This window comes from Carassius carassius, chromosome 8, assembly GCF_963082965.1.
Source record: "Carassius carassius chromosome 8, fCarCar2.1, whole genome shotgun sequence".
Classification (NCBI taxonomy): domain Eukaryota; kingdom Metazoa; phylum Chordata; class Actinopteri; order Cypriniformes; family Cyprinidae; genus Carassius; species Carassius carassius.
Window position 1 is genome coordinate 26,737,631 of NC_081762.1, and position 20,498 is coordinate 26,758,128.

Genomic DNA, 20,498 nt, shown 5'->3' on the forward strand with positions numbered 1-20,498 from the left:
AAGGCAGAGAAAAGTGTTAAAATTAGTGCTACCCAATTAATCAAACATATCACAATCGCGATGTGGACTGCAATAAATAAACAATATCGCAATTATGGTATTGAGTAAAACAGGAACATAGTTCTGGATTTGTAGTATAAGAAATAACTGCATGCTTTTGCTAGTATATTAACATAAATTCCAAGGAAAATAATTGAAAATTATGATTTCTGTAATAATCAGTCTCGGTTGGAAATAAATTATGCTTCACAGAAGAGAGTCCCAGTGGAGAAAAATATCAGGAAGCTCCACAAACACTCCTCCATTAAGAGTGAAGAGTGTTAATTCTACAACTATATACATCCTCTTGACTGAGAGGACCTGAATGAAATCTTTATCAAACCTAAAAGCCCACCGTTCCTTATTACCCACAATGCTTGGCTCAGATATGCAGATTATGCATTTCAAAACCATCACAAATTAGTATGGTTTTGCTTTTTAATCTTTTATCTATAGGCACTCGGCCAAAAAAGCTTTTGATTTAGGAACATTTGGCACATTGTAAGTCAAATTAAATTTTTATCCAATAATGGTGATGTCAGGTTGACAGATGAGAATGAAAACTCTGGCAAATTCAAGCCAAATCGTGAGCTCTTTTACATCTTTTACATAGTTATGTATTTCAAGGGGTCATTGGATGCCCATTTTCCACAAGTTGAAATGTATTCTTTAGGGTCTTACTGAAAACTCTATAGCATACTGTACTTTTATTATGCACTAAACCATTTTAGTGTATCTTCCTTTAAATGCTAATGAGCTCTGCTGACCCCGCCCATCTCTTCCGTGGGGTGACGAGCCGTTCTCATGAGATGGTTTCCATTAGCCGCGGAACTTGCTAATTATTACTAGCACATTATTAGGAAAGGCATTTTGCAAAGATTCCTTAAAAAACCTTATACTCACTTTTTCCGGAGGTGAAGCTGGATCACGAATGATTTGAGCAAACATAGACTCATTTATGTAGATCGGGGGCACATTCCCTTCAAAAACAAAGCTAATCCACTGCGTCTTCAGCGACTCAGATGTCGGGAGTAAATGACGACTACTATGTCATTATTACATCCAACAACAGAACACCTCGATATACTCCTGCTCCGGCGGTGAAACAATGGTGGACTGATGACAGTCACTCAGAGAGGGTCTAAGGTAAGACGCCAGTCCAGTCTGAGCTCAAATGCTACCGTCAATCAAACTATCGTGGGAGGGGGCTGGGACTGTGTGACTTCACACTGACAGGCATCTGAGATCAACTCGATTTGACAAAGGTGAAATTATTTAACAAGATTAAAAAAGATTAAAAAAAACACTTGGTAGATTTTTATCATTATAGGTTAGTAGTGTACACACACTGCCAACACACTTTTCAGTTCAAACAACATGTAAAAGTGCATGTAGCATCCATAAAAACTAAAGTCACTCAAAGTGCAATTCATTAGGCGAAAGAGACCAAAGACTACCAGAAGAGTCACTCTTAGAGAACTGAAGAGCACAGAAACCTAAAACGCTGAAGTATCCATGAACGCACCCTAATAGGATAATGGTGGGGGAAAAAGGCAAAGGCTGAAAAATCTAATTAGTCTGAGACTATTTACTTTTTTTGGAAAATGTTTTGAATTATAATCCTTACCATCCATGGAACCACAAAATCTCTTGCTAAAGAAATTTAAAGAAGTGATAACATCTCCATAAGCTGTTTTCATACTGAATGGACAACATCCTCTTAGTCAGACAGAAAAAAAAAAAAAAAGATTATGATTATTATTTTGAAATATTAGACATATATTTTCCTGTCTTCTTACAGACATCAATAAAAGCAGTTGCAGTTTGTCTGGAAATAAAGATAATTTGGCTATAAGCAAGAAATCCAGATATTGTGTTTACAGTATGACCATGACAAGAAAATAATTAAGAAAATGTAATTTTTTTGCAGTGGATATGGTGATCTCAGAGTCCACAATAAAACCATATTAGGGAATTTTAAACATTTGAGCTCGATGCAAATTGAAATGAACAGACTTTCATGTATATCTAAAAATATTTCACTAGATTTCATGATGTTCTGTGAAAACTACTTCACAGAAAAGTTATTTTTAAAGTTTATTGATTGTACCTTGTCTTTATCATGGAATGGACTTCGTCAGAGCAGATGTTATATATATTTTGAAACAAATCCAAACCAGGGTTAGAAATATATACAAAATCAGATGGTCTATGACAACCTACTGAACAAGAATGAAATGAACTAAAGGAAATTATGCAAATGATGTAACAAAGATATGTCCTGAACAAAATTTGCAATTGCCCATCTTGCAGAACGATTCTGATTATTACGATGCATCAAATCCACAATCTGCTACTCTTTACTGGGACTATCCAGCATCACTCCACCAGTCTGATCCAGACACCTCAAAATTGAGTCAAATAAATATGCCATCTACTCTGACAACAGTGAATTTTTTACTTCTTTTTACAGAGAAAGAGGCTGTGATTGTTGTATCATGTAAGACACATTTAAAGCTGGCATGACAGTAGTACTGATGTTTTTGATGCATGCTGGAGTCCAACTGAAGGAGAAACAGGACAATATTTGTGTGGTGTTTAATTAAAGCCCTGTTAGCCTGATCCACTTAGGACTGATACAACATAAATACTTCACAAAGCAGAAGAAGGTGTTACAGAAAATGTCCCTTTCATTATGGATCGGCTGGCAGTGGAGGAGAGATTTATATCTGCAAAGAGAAGCAAAGTGCTACGTGTGCTGAAAAGTTGTCCAGAGAAGTCCAGTGGTCACAGCGTGGAGATAGAGAATAACATAAAAACTTACAAAAAAGCTACCACTACATTTGCACATACTGAAGGAATTTACAGTGTTTGCAAGGCAGCAAAAAAAAAAAGTTTACGTTTCAAATGAACATAGGTTTGAGCCTTTGCTTGTGTAAAACTGAAAGACCAATCGCAAGCCAGTTAACAAAAACATCACTTAAACCTGAAATGGTCTACAAGTCAAAGTTTTAAAAGTAGTCTGTATGGTATATGGTTTGCCCTTATTTGCAGAAAATTAAGAAACATAATCAGAAGAACAACTTAACTCGAACTCATCTTGCAAACATCTTGTAATAAACAACAACAAAGTTTTTTAAAAAAAATTACTGAAACAATGACTATTTTAACAAGAGCTCAAAATTAAGAAAATCTGAAAGTAAATATTAACATCCAATTAAGATAACATAGTGCATCCAGGGTTTTTGTGTCAAAGTACATAAATTGTTTAAAATGATTAATTGTCAATCAACATCCACTCTAAAATGGTGAAAGTATTAAGAATCCAAGAGAGACAAATAGTAAAACCGCTCCTTATTTTCTCATAATCCAGACAAGCTCAGTCTGAGAGCAGCTGCTGCCTCCCTGATATCTATTTCATTTCTTCCACGGTCTCTCAAATGAAGACAAGCCACCAGAGCATCAGCGTCAGGACCAGCAGGCTGCTCAACAGGAGGGAGACGCGGGGGCGATGCAGTACCACTGGGTACAGCTGGCAGACACGGGCCGGTTCCTCTGTGGACATGCCTATGAAGATTTGGATGGCATGTCCCTGAGACTTAGTGTCTTTTTCTTCATTGCAATCATCATCATCTTCATCCTCCTCCATATGCTGCAGCAGCGGCGGGCCTCCTGGCGCGGGCGCCCACCTGACCCTTACCTGCTGTCGTCTGGACGTGCCTGCTGCACGCTTCCATCTCTGCGCAGGGCAACGGGACACCAAGAGAGACACAGAACAATGAACAGACATGTGGAGTGGGGAGAGACTGATGAGGGGTAGTGGGTCTGAAGGGTCCAGGCTCAGGATCTGAGCTTAGAGTTTAAGCGGGCCAGATGGATTTAAGCAAAGGCCTTATGGGTTTTTATGGTGTTGATGGACACTGGATTGAGATTAAGATTGGCAGCAGACATTGGACATTGTTTTGGCAGTGTAAGTATCCGTCAGTGACAGAAAAACACCATAAGAACCAGCAGGGTTTGGATGGGACGGGTCGCTGAGCGAGGATCAGATCAGTGGATGTTTCTGTCACAGAACTAGACTCACAGTTTAAAACATCCACAAAGAATAAACAATCATTGCTAACTAAGGTTCGGAATTGATTCCATTTTTAATGTGCGTTTCTGCCAATAAATACTTTTAAATACTGAACAGAGAATATGAGTGAATCTGTAGCACCACAGCTACAGAGAAACAAAGAAACTGTTTTAGTTGAGAGTTTGTGGTCTGAATCAAATGTAATAAAAGACAGAGTGCTTAAATGGACAACATAGCTTTATATTGCAATGTTCTCGTTGACCGCACGCAACAACATACAGCACAACCGGTGTAAACTGATTTACGAACAAATGACTCTGAATTGATCAAAAAGACTCACAAATTAACTTATGAGTGATCAGACTAATGACTTAATAATTGACTGAGTTGGTCAGGGGTGCATTTCCCATACAACTGCATAGCTTGCTGCTGAACTATCATTGTATGATGCATCATTGGAGAATTGAACTGGTAGTCATGATTTCTTCCTGAAACCATAGTAGCATGTTGCATGTTGGTTCAACAAAATAGAGCTGTAGTCAATGACACCAAACAAGAGGTGGAGTGCTATTTAACTGGTTTGTTCTCAAATTAATATCAGATTCTTGATGTGACTAAATAACAATGTATCTGTTGACATACTTATGGTTGATTCAGTTGCAGATTTCCTCTTACATCACACTCCAAGAAAATCATTAAAAAATCACAATTAGATGAGTTTGATCAGGGTTGGAGCTAAACTCTGAAGTAAAGTGGATCTTGCAAGCCAAATTTGAGGAGCCCTGTACTAGAGCAATTATGTTCATGTGTACACTACATACAGTTTTTAAAGATTCTGCTTTCATTCTCTTGACCAACTAAAAGCCTTTAGTTAAAATATGTATAAACTATGTACGGAATGAAACACACAGATTGCATATTTTAGTTTGCTTGTTTTGCTCCAGATCCATAAGTATTTAAGTAAGCTATGCTTCTAACCACAGGTCGAGATCTAAATGTAAAACTTTGTAACTATAGCTCAACAACAAAATTGTTGAACTCTGTTAATAACGAAGGAACTCACACCCAGTTGGCTAAGAATGCTTTTGGGAAACACACCCGAAACACACACTCGTACATTTACAGGACAGCGATATATATATAATTTTTAAAAAATGTTTTTCCATCCCGTTTTTGAAAAGATTCCAGTTCATACAGCTCCATGAAGACAACAACAACAACAAAAAAGCTGTATTATTAATGCCAGGCCAGTAGTTGGCGATGTTATTTTGACTACCTATAGACTGAACACGTGTGCATGACGTCACCGCTTTCACAAATCTGTTTTTTTTTTATTTACACAGAAATGATAATGGTATCATTTTCAAAACTTGCAATTTTCACCCCATTTTCAAAATGTACACATATTAAATGAAATGAAAAGAAATTATTCATTAAATTAGTTTCCATTTATAGTTGAAAACAGTTTTGTGTAAACATACTCTTAATCAAGTAATTACTTCGGTCATCTGATTTTTTTTATTTAAACATGAGAAGTGGATGTAAATTCATGCCGTGTAGTTACAAAAAATGCTTTAAGAAAGAGATTATTATAATAAACCATAATTTCATTATAAAAAACTGCATAACATTTTTGTTTAATCTATATTTAAGGCCAATTATGGGGAATTATTCCTGATAATTTGCGAATGAATCATTAATTGAATGATTAAACTGCTCGATGGAATCAAAAGAAGTATCTTTCCATTCCTTACTAGGGCTGTCATTTTTTAATATTAGTCGAATGTTGAATAAAAATCCACATTCGAATGCAAAAACATTGCATTTTAATTTTAGGTGTGAATCATGCAGCCTTATCAGTGGCACACAAGATGCGATGATGAAGTCTGTCCAGCTGAACCCATTACTACTACTTTGTTCATTCAAAATAGTGCGGAAAGAGAGAACATCAATGCAGAGATGTTGTTTATTATATTTAGCTTGATGCACCCTCTTGTGATCTAGCCAAAAGCGTTTTTCCCCACTAACTGAAATTATTCCTTTTAAATTTGAATATAATTCAAATATTGATAATTTTTTAAGTACAAAATTCGAATTACATTTTTGTAATTATGTACAAAATCCATGTCTAGAGCTAACACAAAGATGTTCAATGCTGGAAATGTGCTTTTGAAATCTAAAAAAAACAGACACCGAATTCTAAATACAAATGCACGCTTTTTAGCCAGAATTTGACAGAATAAGAGAATTTGAATTGTAGTTCATTTTGAATTGAAAGGAGTGTGTGATATGGCAGTTTAGTGTGTTCAAGTCTGAGACTGGTACATGATGTAATAGGCCTCAGCAGAGGAGGGCCGTGGGGCGAGAGAACGCGCCTCTCTCTGGGCGCTTCTAGACACTCCTGCTTGTGGAGAGGAGGAGGAGCGAGGTGGAGATGGAGCTATGGATGAAAGTGGAGGAGGACAAGACTGCGATCCAGGACAAGACTTTTGCAAGTAGAGTTGGAGGAGAGTAAACAAAGGGAAGGAAAGGATGGACAACCAGTGAAGGACAGGAACAAGAGGATAAAAAGGGGAAAAGACAATGAAATGAAGAGGAGGAGGCGTCAGTTTTTTATTGTTTGCATTTTCTATTTCTTTTTTTACTACTTTCTTCTTTTAGAGCTACTTTGGTTGTCAATAAACTAACAGCCTCATGCAGCATCATAACGCAGTGTAATCTAGCCATGCGATTCGCAGATCAAAGCAGAGGAAAGCCGGCGCTAGCCATTCAGAGAGCAGCAGCAGTACTAAAGGGGCGTGGCTTTGGGAGTGGGCGTGGCCAGGGGCTCTACAAAAGCCGTAGCACTGAGCAGATTCAGAGAGAGAGAGGAAATCTCCTACTCTGATTGGGCCATGGCCATAGCGTCCAGCAGCCATTTGTGCTTCTGCTTGTGTCGTTCTTTATCTACATAAAGAAACGTCAGTCTTTTCAGGTGCAGATGCTTCACAGCCCTTTCAGTAATGACCAAATGAGAGTACGTTTACCTCCGATATACCCCCCGCTACTCTGTGTAGGGGTAGGAGAGGAGGCGTCTTCACCTGTGTGCACACGTGCCCACACACACACAAAAACACACACTGAGAGTTTATAAAATAACGGCTTATTCAGATAACATGCTACATGTGTCAATGAGAAACTAGATGCATTCTGTATCAGTGAAAAAAGAAAATGAATTAAATCCTTTAATAAAACTTATTTACTGAATGTAACGATTACAATTTTATTTTAAAGAAACTTTTTAATTCTTTGTTCACATACTTTCCAGTTTTATATAACTGCCTTTTATCTGTGAAACAAAAAGTAGACAATTAGAAGATTTATGCTTCTATTTGTATGAACATAGAAGATTTGAAGTATTGCATGCGTCGTAGAATTGCTTTTTGGTGTTTTCACATGCTTTCTACTGTTTCCCACAGGGACTAAGAGCAACCAGCTCAACTCTCCCATGCATGGCTTGATTAGCATTAGTTGTTCTTATGATTAAGAATGATTTTAACAGGCTGACAGAAGAAGCATTCAGATCCATGGGTGAAGTTGTCTAATTTACTGCCTGTCACAGCAAACAGACTATGACTAGAAAATGCACCATTCTGAGACTGTTACTACATGATTGATGTAAACCTTTCTCTAAAAATGTATGTTTATTGAGATTCATTGTAGTTATTATGAGCGAAAACTAAAACTATAAAAAAAATATATATTTGTTAATTGGAAATAAAGGCTAAAGGCTAATTTAAAGTAAAATATAAATGTTAGATGAAAAAAAAGTGGAAAATTTAAGAAATGCTGCTCTGGCAAATTATTATTAAAGATTAATAAATCTTAAACTAAAATTAAAATGAAAACATATATATAAAACCTGAATCAAGTAAATAATGTATAAATAAAGCTAAAATAATAATAATAATAATAAAACTATAATACATAAAAAAATAACAGTTAATTATGAAAAATCTAAATGTATAATGACAATAAATTTACACAGGAAAAGACAGTCTAACTTACATATAAAGTGACTTTTTTAAATGTGTCATTTAGAGGCTGGCAATTTATGAACACTTTGGTGATTCCACAGTAATACAAAAGAAAATGCATATAGTGTTTCATCAGTCACTGAAAACAGCTCTGAAATCCATCCAATAGTTCAAAACAGATAACTCAGAAAAGAAAGCATAATATACGCATTGTTCATTCATATCTAATTTACTTACAACTAACAAACTCTGAGTATCCTTCAAAGATTTAATGCAACTTTTGGCAAACTTTGGAAAAAAACAGTCACTAGGTCTTCCCCAAAAAGTACTCTCAATGTATTGACATGAAAACCTGTCAACATACTATATATATATGTATATATAAAATAAATAAATACTAGACAGCTGAACACTTATCGACGGCCAAAGTTACCTCCATTTCATGAAGCCAACAATCTATCATCAAGACTTTTCCAGTCTTTATGAAAAAGGCATTCAAAGGGTCAAAAATCCAACAGTGTACAGTAACCTTTAACCCCAGTACTCACGTCGGGCTGCTGCTGGCCGTTGATGCTGGCGGTCCGGAAAGGCGAGTGGGTGGACAGACGCTTGTCCCACTCGCTGGGCCTGGGCTCGGGCACTGACTCCATGAAGCTTCGCTTGAGCTCACTGATACTGCTGTGATGACGCATGATTTCTGTCTGTGTCTTTTCCACATCCTGAGAGAGAAAGAGAGGTCCAGGCAGAGAGAAAGCTCACCAAAAACGTCAAAAAAAAGGAGGATAGAAGAAGAGAAATTTGGGAACCAGCAGCAAAATTGAGATAAAAAGAAAGAGCACAGGACAGATGAAGAAATTAGGAGAGGGGAAATAACCCAAAGAAGACATCTCATTAGTAAGATGATCTGACATGAATCACTGTTTTACCCCAAACTATCTCAGGGGCGTCACATCTAGGGTTGGGAATCAAGTATTTTTACTGCACAATTTCAAGATATTTGGTTCCGTTAACAATACTTGAATGTCAAAAGACCCGATCTAGAGTCGGTTGTGAGGTTGCAGTCTGCATTGAATATGAGCTAGACTCTTAAAAATAAATATTCCAAAAGAGAGTTTTGCAGTGATTCCACAGAAGAACACTTTTTGTCTTTAACTCATGGGCTTACAATGTGTTTGAACTCCCCAAACAATTCACTTACTGAATTGTTATAGTACATTTTACATAAATTAAGACCAAAATCATTATATTTCCTGTGATCCCCATCCCTAGTCACATTATTTTCAGTCGAGTGAATGACACACACAAAGCCATTCAACAGATCTGCCACTGGCCACCAAGACACAGGTCTCTTCTTTACACTTTCACTGTCTTCAAATGTTCCTCTTTTTCATCACCTGCAGCCCGATTTGTCTCCCATCATCTCGGCTCAGTGGCATTGGGTAATCAGCTATGCTCAGACACTGTGAGGCTATGAATATTCATGTCAGAGAGGAGGCTTTGTGATTGCCCAAAACAAATGATCCATGTGTGCACAGACAGATTGTGATTAATGAGCTTGAGTTTATTCACATAACTACAGACTTTGCAAATAAAACAGATCTGTGTCTTGGTGCCCAACAGAACATCTGCGAGAATGAAACACTCTCATGACAAACCATCCCTCATCATCTACATCAGACTACAGACTGACAGCTGACACTTAAAAAAAAAATAACATTGCCAAAAAGTTTTTTTTAAAGAGATAGTTCACCTAAAATGAAAATTAGACCATAAATGACTCAACCTCATGTCGTTTACAATTCGTCTGATTGTAAACAAGGTGCAGTGTTTTCTTTTCTTTGCACAAAAAAAGTATTCTCTCAGCTTCATAACATTACGGTTGAACCCTTGACGTCACATGGACTATTTTAACAATGTCCTTACTACCTTTATGGGCATTGAACCTGGTAGTATCCTTGTTGTCTATGCAGGGCCAGAAAGCTCTAGGATTTCATCGAAAATATTATAATTTGTGTTCTGAAGATGAACGAAGGTCTTACAGGTTTGGAACGACGTGAGGGTGAGAGAATGACAGAATTTTCATTTTTGGGTGAACTATCCCTTTAAGAATTATTCAAGTTACAAGTTACACAAGTCTGTAACATTTAAGATCACAGGTTAGTAGTTTGAAACAGCTATGTGGCAAACTAATAACAAATGAAAAGCATTGTGGTATAGTTAAGACACTATGGTTTTGTTCCAAACTCTAGTGAGCTGCTAAGCTAGACATTTTAAAGTGGAAATTAAACATTTATTAGAAAACCATCTTAATTTCCAAATTTCTACCTAACTATCTAGCTAGTGAGCCACCATGTTGGAGTGACATTGCTATCTACATAGTGGTGTTGGTTGGTTTAGGTACAAACATATAGAGCATATAACTTGCCCCACTCAAAGTCTTCTCCTCTAGACTGTGCTTTTACCCTAAAATATAAGGGATAACAATATATCTGTCCTCATATGTACAGTTAGAAAAATCTTGCTGCATATGTACAGTACAATGCTAATGGTAAATTTGGCATCACACGAACTATACACATGTAAAAAAACAAAGTGTATATACCTTGTTTGGCAGAATTTTAAGGTAACATTCTAAATATCACTTCTAAAAAAGGAAATCCAGGAATGCATTGCAATAAGGTTTTCAATATATATTAAAGCATCGTGTCTGTAGCTTAGCAACATGTTAATATCAGCTCTATAACAATCGATTTATGTAGCATTGTTTTGTATGGTTTTGCTGGAGATTACTTTAAAAGACAGTCTGGCAAGCAGCTCACTATGGTTTGTGAAAAAAAAAATAGAATTTGTTTTTAAATCATTAATTAATCTCTTCTAAATCCTAATTTGTTATTATGAGGAGAGAGATGAGGTGGGGATCATGTGAGCACTTCAGAAGTTTTACCATTAGATAAACTGTCCAAGCTCCAGTGTGAACAAAGCCTGGGATCAGACATGGGTCAAATGACTAGATTCTAGCAGTTTCAAAAACTGGTTTATATTAATGCAAAACTAGTGTACTAAATAAATTATATGCTGTCATAATTCACTGCAGCATATGATGGATACTTGTCCCATGTCTGCTGATTTACAAAAGAAAGCAGAATGCAAAACAATGCTTGGCTCAAACACCAACAGCAATATTAAACACTTAATATAATGAAACTGTATTTGATGCACACATAGTGAAGTGAAGTGAAGTGAAGTGAAGGGGTTAATGTCCTTCTGGTTTTCAGACTCATTATCAGACTCATTAGACCTCACAACAGTGGAAACAGCCTTTGTAGTAACTATGTAAATATATGACTGGGACAGACTATACCGATTGTATACAGGTGCATCTAAAAAAATTAGAATATCATGGAAAAGGTCTTTATTTTTTGTAATTTAATAAAAAATAGCAAACTTTCTTATATTCTAGATTCATTGAACACAAACCAAAATAATAGTTTTTTTTTGTTTGTTTTTTTCCTTTAATTCTGATAGTTACAAGCTTGATTAGTTTGATTAATTTTGAATATAAATACTGGGTACCTCTTGGGCTAGTTTAGTACATGCATCCACAATTATGGATAGGATTACAGACTAGAGAGTTGTCCAGAAGACAATAATCAACACAATTTAAAGTAAATTTAGCATTTCATTTGGAAATCAAGGTCTGGAGTCTGGAGGAAGACTGGAGAGGCACAAAATCCAAAGTCCGGTGTGAAGTTTCTGAAGTCAGTGATGATTTGGGTGCCGTGACGTCTGCTGGTGTTGCTCCATTGTGTTTTATCAAGTCCAAAGTCAATGCAGCCATCTACCAGGAGATTTTGGAGCACCTTATTCTTCCATCTGCTGACAAGCTTTATGGAGATGCTGATTACATTTTCCAGTAGGACTTAAGCACCTGCCCACTGTGCCAAAACTACTTCCAAATTATATTACTGTGCTTGATTGGCCAGCCAACTCACCTGACCTGAACCTCACAGAGAATCTACAGGATATTGTGAACAGGAAGATAAGTAACATCTGACAAACAATACAGAGGGCCGCTATCAAAGCAACCTGGGCTTCAATAACGCCTCAGCAGTGCCACAGGCTGATTGCCTCCATGCCACGATGCATGCAGCAGTAATTCATACAAAAGGAGACCCAACCAAGTATTGAGTACATAATTAAACCTGCTCTAGAGATCTTGAACATTTCTGTTTTGTAAATATTTTTTTGATTGATCTTTGAGAAAATATATTTAAAAAAATATATTTTCCTAAGCTGTGTCATAACCATCATAATTAAAACAAAAAACTCCTGAAATACTTTAGTTTGTGTGCAATGAATCTAGAATATAAGAAGGTTTGCTTTTTTGAATTAAATTACAAAAAATAAATAACTTTTCCATGATATAAATTTTTTTTAGATGCACCAGTACTGTGTAACACTACAAATCAGTAATAATATGATCGTCTGATCTGGTAACAAATAAAACAATAAAAGCATGCATTAGAAAGCTAAATGTACAGCCAATGATTATATGTTATCCTGGAGCACAAAACCAGTCATAAGGATAAATATTTGGCAAAGATACAATTATTTGAAAATCTGCAATCTAAGTGTGCAAAAAAATCTTAATATTGAGAAAACTGCCTTTAAAATTGTCCAAATGAAGTTCTTGGCAATGCATGATACTTGGCAAAAATTTGTAGGAAATTTATAAAATATCTTTATGAAACATGATCTTTACTTAATATCCTAATGATTTTTGGCATAAAAGAAAAATCGATCATTTTGACCCATACAATGTATCGTTGGCTACTGCTACATATATACCTGTGTGGCTTATGACAGGTTTTGTGGGCCAGGGTCACATATATCTGTCTAAACAGTAGACTTCAGTATATTTATGAGCTTGTCACAGTATGTTTAACCATGGGTAAATATATTTTTAACCCAGCCTAAAGGCCACTTTAACCCTGAGTCATGAAATCCTGTATTAGAAGCATGTAAGCATGTTTTTTGTAGTGCTAAACTCCTATCTGTGGTGCCAAACAACATGAAACAATATGGTGCTAGAAAGTTACAGCAAGTAGTTTAGCAATTAAAAACCAATCGTAAACTAAACAATTCCCTGATTAAATATTCATGCTCTTCGTGCAGCTGCTGTGTTTAGTTTCAGTGTCCCAGGGAAAGCATTAAAATTGTCATGTGGTGACAGAAAACGTTATCTAGATATAAGAGACAGTGTTGTTGCTGTTTTTGTACATTAGCAGATTTAGGCAGTGACAGTTTCACAAGTGGACAGTTCTGTACAAATGCTTTACTTATCCAATCAATGTTTGGTCATGCCATCAAGTTTTATTACAAACCAGAAGGCTAATTCAAGAAATTGACTACCCGGGTTTAATTTAATAATGTGAACAGAAAACAAGATAACATGGTTATAATTGGGTTGTTTGTTCCAAGTGTGAAAAGCCCATTAGAAATATTTAAAAAAGGTAAAAGCAAGAGTCTACTGTAAAAATTAAAAGAAGGCATTCATGCTAAGAGCCTAATGCTCTAACCTTAATGCTCTAAAAGGCATCTAACGTTGCTTCAATTAAATAAATGTTACTCATTAAAAAGCTTTTTGCATGCGATCAACTACTGGCTACATTTTTGGATCGACTCAAATTTGCATAAAGAAAAATCTAATATAAAAGAAGCAAAAAAATTATAATTCCCAATCATATATTTAATAAAATAGTGCTAAGCAAACAGAGAATAAATAGAAGTGAGTACTTGCATTACAGTTAGTGAGGTAAATAGTGCATGCCAAGCCTTTGGGGTTAAGCTACAAAACAAACACAAAAGAGAGAGCGTGGTGAGAAGAATGAAGAAAGAAACAAGATGAAACAGAATCTCATGCAGTGATACATGCAGCAGCAAAAACAAGACATTTCCAGAGTTTCCATACAAACCTCCAACATTAAATTGCTATGTCTGATATAAAGAGTTTCACCCTCAATTTTCTTAGCTCTTTTCTGTGAAGAACAGGAAAAAATAGAGTTGGCAGTGTTTTGAACATTGAGAAAGGAAAGTCGTGAAATGATTCTTGGGTAATTTTTAAGGTTTGTTCTGCAGTTGCATCCAGTGTGTGGGGACATGGAGGGATGGAGACAAATCATATATGGATGAACCGCAGCAGCCATGGCTAGACAGAGAGGAGAGGTCAGAAGTCAGGGGTGACTGCGAGGTCAGGGATAATTGTGCAATGGGTAAAGTAATGAAAGTATAATGAGGTATCAGTTTAAAATTAAACTTCTCTTTGCCATCATTGGTGAAACACTATGTATTGGCTGTGCAACTCTCTGGTGTTATCAAAACAGCATCCTGACCAAACCACACTGGCTAAACCTGTGTAAACTTTGTCATGTTGTAAACTGTATATCAGTGACTTTGTCCATAATTTTGTGATAATATGTAAAACTACACCACCAGTCAAAGGTTTGGACATACGTGACTGAATATTCATTTCTGGTGGGCTTTTGATCTAGTGAAAAAAGTGTGCATTTGTGGTGTACTTCAAATCTCAATTTATTTCAGTACATTTAAAAAAAAAAAAAAAAAGAAGAAGAATACTGAAATAAAAGACCACATAAGTGTACGGTCATATGTTCCTTATCACTTTTTCAAAGTGCACTTTATAATAAGGTCAAATTAAGTTTTATTTTAAATATTTAATTTCACTTTTGTTGTGCTTATCTAAGTTTCTGAACCAACTCAGGCCACAAGTGATGGTGGTAATAGACATATGCAATGTATTGTGTGTTATAGCTTTCTCTAGCATATGGTTCTGTGTAAAAAAAGTAGACAATCATGTATGGTCTAGGCCTGTTTAAAAGGCGTTTCTACTAGTTTTAAGAATGATTCACTGTGTGTGCTGTCAGGCTAGAGCACATCTTTAGAGAGCCTATCTGTATTGGAGAAGAGACCCACTGCTCTGATTTCTTCTTTCCTGCAAATGTTATCATTGCAAAAGCATCCAACTACAAAAAAAGATCAACAATACTTCAGACAATTGCAAACTGAGGAGGCATAAACCTCTTCCCTCTGACATCCTCCCTAATGGCTGACAACTTTGCCCATTTTTCACAGATACAGTAACAATCAGCAGCAGGCAATTCTCAACACAACAAACTTAAACACCCACGACTCACATGTAAATCTCTATTCTTCTCTTATGGAGGCAGAGGTCTCTAAAATTCTCCTCTCCAATCATCCTACCACTATCACCATCCTATCCTATCATTGATCCAATTCCCTCCTATCTTTAATACGCCATCTCTCCTACACTTTAACCTGCACTCACATCCATCATAAATGCATCACTACACACTGGCACTCTTTCCAACACATTCAAGCAGACTTGTGCATCCGACACTAAATACCAGACCACCTGCAGACTAGTTTCTCCTCCAGTTCACTGCGAAAAACAATTGAGCAAGATATTTTCTTCTTTCTTCCCATAGAACAAGTTGCTGGATAGAAAATCAGTGAGGATTTGACTTGATTGACTTGATTACAAAGTGGACATTTAACAGATACATCCTTGACTGAAGCCTAATCCATAATCCATCTTAATTTTGTTCAACTGGTATGCTGCCTTTGACAGTGTCTCTTTTCTAATCTCTCCAACATGGGTATCACAAACAAGCAGAGAAAGGCTCCTAAGTCCTACCTTACAGGTTGATTCTTCAGGGGATCATGAGGTATCAGCTAACCATAGGGGTACCACAGGGTTCAGTGCTTGGCCCCGTCTCCTTTTCAGTATATACATTTATACTACTGGGATCATTTAGGATGTGTTTTTTTGTTGTTGTTTTTTTTTTCAGGAAAACAGGTATGTCCAAACCTCTAACTGTGTTTTTAGTGTACATAGTGTATACTAGTGTATATAAAGTGCAAACAATTAACTGATTTTGTTCTGTAGTTCTGTTATACATTATCTGCATGTTTCAATTGATAAATCTTAAGTTTTGAACAAGCTTTAAATTACTTCTCTAAATGTCTCTAAATTGACTTAGTCTTAAAAATTGAAGTCTGATTTAAATGTTTTCTTTCAATTAGTACTTATCCACAGGTTTGAAGCAGGAGAACACAGTTTATCTTCTAAAAAGCGATTTTGTCTATGTAAAAGACAGAGCATGACAGAGACAATGCATGCTAGAGTAAATGACACAATAACAATGCAAAAGTTCATTTGAACTTCACTCATAATGAACACTTTCCTCATTCCGTAAACCTCAGTTCATATTGACTCACTGTCACTGCCTGAATAGGTTCATATCTGACAGCTACAGTGCTGACTTGTACAGCCAAACTCATACAAGTGCAAGCAAGATACAGCCAAAGCAGATGAGAAAACAATAATAAAGTTGTTTTTTGTTGTAAAACATGGGCAGTGAGGAGATGATGAGTACAATGGCATCGTCCTCATGCTGTGATACCCTTACGGAACGAGCTCTGACCTTCCTCATGCGCACCATCTCTGTGTCCGCTCTTGGCGACTGTTCAGACCCCAGAGGGGAAGGAAGAGAGCATGTAAGTGTTTATAAAAGCATGATTCACAATGGTTGTGATTTCTTCACAGCTGTTCATGTATGACTTATAGTATGTGATATTGTTAGAATGATCTAATATATAGTTTAATACAAATGATGATGATCTATTATTGAAAGTTATATTACTGCATTTGTAATTGATCCTTTGCTAAGCCCCACCTTAACATTTCTGACCAATCCAACACTTTTTTACACTTTACATTTATGCATTTGGCTGACACTTTTATCCAAAGTGACTCACATTGCATTTAAGGTACAATTCTCTTATGCTCTACAAGGCTACATTTATATGCTCAAAAATACAGTAAAAGCAGTAATATAGTGAAATATTATTACAATCTAAAATAACTGTTTTCAGTATGTTTAAAATATTTATTTATTCCTGTAATGCAAAGCTGAATTTTCAGCAGCCATTACATTAATCTTCAGTGTCATCAGAAATGCTAATTTGCTGGTCAATTATTAATAAAGTTTCTAATTACCAATATTGGAAGCATTTTTTCTGCGTAATATTTTTGTCTTTACTGTTGTGTCTTGACAAATAAAAAGTATTCATTTATTTTCTTAAACTATAATTACCCTAAACCTTTAAGTGGTAGTGTATCAAAAAAAATATTAAGCTTCGATATTGATCAAATTTATCAACATAGGTAATAATCATTCATGTTTCTTGAGCATCACATCAGCATATTGTGATGATTTCTGAAGAATCACTGAAGACTGGCAGATAAAAGTTTTCGCATATAATAACAAAATGAAGGTGGCCACTAAGGTAAATGACTGTTGTAGATGCTCTTATGTGTTTGGCTGAAATCATGAGCACAAACCTGGCTCTTTCTCTCCCCATTGGTGGCCGTCACCACCGGGGCATCACGGTGCCGCCGTTCTCGCCGGGCTACCGTCTGCAGCAGCACAGAGAGAGTACACATACTCCTGCTGTCTCACACAGACCTAAATATCATGGCTGCCTTGCATTTGTGGTCACAAGCGAAGATGCATTTTGTTGCTAATTTGTGTTGGTTTTTATGTCGAGCTTGGTGAGAATAAGCCGTATTGCTGTGTAAACACTTAGTCCAACAATTCAAAAGCTAGTCTGTGCTACAAGTTTATGAAAATAGGTTTATCCTTAAATATTTGCTTTTAGTTGTACTAACACATTGGATAGGGGGAAAATGTGGACTCTAAAATAAATAGTATTAATTATGATAAAAATTCCATTCACTGAAAAAGCTAAAGTATAAATATTTGAGTGTTATTTAGCACATTTTTTTGTGTGTCATACCTTGATTTCAGGTGTGCCCTCTGCTTTGGTGCTGTGTGTTTTGGAGCCATCTGTCACATGGGCCTCTGCCTTCACCTCACTCTTCCTCTCAGTGGAGCGAGGACGGCCCGTGGGTGTGGACGTCTCTTTACGGTCAGTGCGGGCGGCAGATGCTATTGGGGAAGCAGCCATGTCGCCTGGGGAGATGGGAGACATGATGGGAGCGCTGACGGGACGGGCGTTCTTATCTGGGGTCGAGACCATGGCTGTCAGAGAGGGACATATGGGACAAAATGTTTTGCTTAAGTCATGGACTATAAATACATATTCACTTTAACATTCTGTAGACAATGTCAATTGTTTGAGTTTTGCCTGCTGTAAAACCAGTTCAGCTGTTTGCTATGAAACTCTGATGAGAGACACGGTACAATTTTAAGGCCATCAAACAAAATAGTACACAATCTTGGCCTTATTGTGATTATTATAGGATAATGCAATCCTAAATCGGTTGCAAAAAGCAACATTCACTGACATGAACATACTAATGTGGGAACTATACTGTTTAGGCATTTAATGGCATGTTAACTAAATATAAGTGAAAATTTATTATATATAAATTTATACTACAGTACATGCAATTATCTGAATGAACTTCACAGTGATTTCTGATTGAATTACGACTTGAGTACATCTTTATATGAAACTTAATATAATTATTCTATTGTACTGAAATATGATTAAATCATATTGCTGAATGTAGATATAAAATATCTGTCATTTCTACTGAAATTTGTATGTACAGAAAATATATTACATATCAGCTTAAATGTTATACTGAAAAACACTACGCTACAATTAAAATGATTTAACATTAAAATAAGCATACTGCTTTAAATCAGATGAAAAGATTATTAACCCTTTGAAGTCGATTAATGCGTATACGCGTTATGAGTCATTTTCTCCTGATAAATAATGAGATTATAATGAATAATAATTATATTCAGATTCTAATGTTTCACTGAAGCGTGCGGCTTGAATACGCCCACAACAGAAGACAACGCAGCGAGACTGTTCTTCAAGTTTTTATTATTTTACTGTTTGCTTCACGATGAGAGGAGTAAGACATAATTAACCCCAAAAAGATGTGATGTGGTTGAGGATTTGAGATTTGGATTTCCTCAGAAAAAAAGAATGAAGCACGTTATTCAGCAGAGATCATAAACCTGAGTACGTTTATTTTTATTTATTTATATACTTGTACTAGTTTTCACATAACCTGTAAACATTTTACTAGTTAGACTTTTTCCAAACTATAATTCCTGACTAAATGTATAATCAAGTGAAATGAAGTTATGAAGTTTCAATAACAATATACAATACTATACCATTCAAAAGCTTGATGTAAATAATATAAATGTAACAAATGAATGTAACTGTAACAAATGTAACAAAAAATGCTGTTCTTTCAATTTATCCCCCCTAAAAAACCTGAAAAATATTATCAGCTCTTTTCAAAATTAATAATAATAATAATAATAAATGTTTATTGTAGAAAATAAGATTGTTAAAAGGATTTCTGAAGGATTGTGTGACTGGAGTAATGGTGCAAAGATCTGTTTGAAAGTCAGCTTTGATTGTTCCTGATGAACTGTTTAACTGCTCCCCCAAGTGGATATTAAATTATGTTGTGGGATAATTAAATATATTCTAAATAAACTACAAACATAAAATTATATAGATTTATTTTGTCTTCACATTCTTTCTTGTAACTCCTCCCTCACAGTGGCACAGATGACTGAATGGCTCATTATGCAGCTCATTATGCAGCTCATTATGCGGGGCTTTGTCTTCTCAGGTGTAAATCACAATGATATTCATGATAGTTGACCCCTACTCGCATATGACTTTTACCAACAAAAAGGGTCTTAGAAAATTTAAATCAATATATTGTTTTCTGTGAGTGAGTAAACAAGATGATTTTCATCATTTAGAAAGAAAAATTCTAGGCTACAAGCTCCAGTTCTCAAAAATCCCGGGAACCAATGTTCTGTATGTGTTTTTTTTTTTTGCCTTATTCAAGTGTTTTAACTTTTTTAGTTTTTCACTAACCACGCATAAAAAAATTTTTTTCTCAAAAACACAATCATGTACATACATGCTGCTCACATATTATTATAGCCCAGTTTGTGCTGATTACAGTGAGATTAATCTATTTAGTCTATTAATCTATTTAGATGTGTATAAGAAACTGAAAAAAGCAGAAATGTCAAAACTTCTCCAGGTCTCAAAAATACCCTTAGACTCCAGAGGGTTAAACCAGATTTATTTCACAAAAGTTCACTTTTTAAAAATGTACTTAAGCGTGAAGAAACATAGTCATGAAAGTATGTCTCTTTAAAATCACTTAAGTGGCCTTTTATTTAATTAATATTATATTAATCTACACAAACATTTTTTTTTAAATATACTTCTTAGATTTGAAGCATACT

At 35.7% G+C, this 20,498-nt stretch overlaps 1 protein-coding gene across 10 annotated transcripts in view; it reads right to left on the reverse strand.

Moving 5' to 3' along the window:
- LOC132145663 (protein 4.1-like) overlaps positions 1–20,498 on the reverse strand; it is a 72,584-nt gene that overhangs the window by 8,281 nt on the left and 43,805 nt on the right. For 2 of the 10 annotated variants that reach the window (XM_059556838.1, XM_059556833.1), the window contains exons 12-16: positions 18,031–18,275; positions 17,576–17,650; positions 16,656–16,694; positions 14,106–14,168; positions 8,679–8,849 (exon numbers count right to left, since the gene is read on the reverse strand). In XM_059556838.1, the coding sequence (XP_059412821.1) occupies positions 8,679–8,849; positions 14,106–14,168; positions 16,656–16,694; positions 17,576–17,650; positions 18,031–18,275 (593 nt within the window). Of the gene's footprint in view, positions 1–8,678; positions 8,850–13,930; positions 13,979–14,105; positions 14,169–16,655; positions 16,695–17,575; positions 17,651–18,030; positions 18,276–20,498 lie in introns of all 10 variants that reach the window. The other 8 variants (XM_059556843.1, XM_059556836.1, XM_059556834.1 and 5 more) reach the window with 8 other exon arrangements.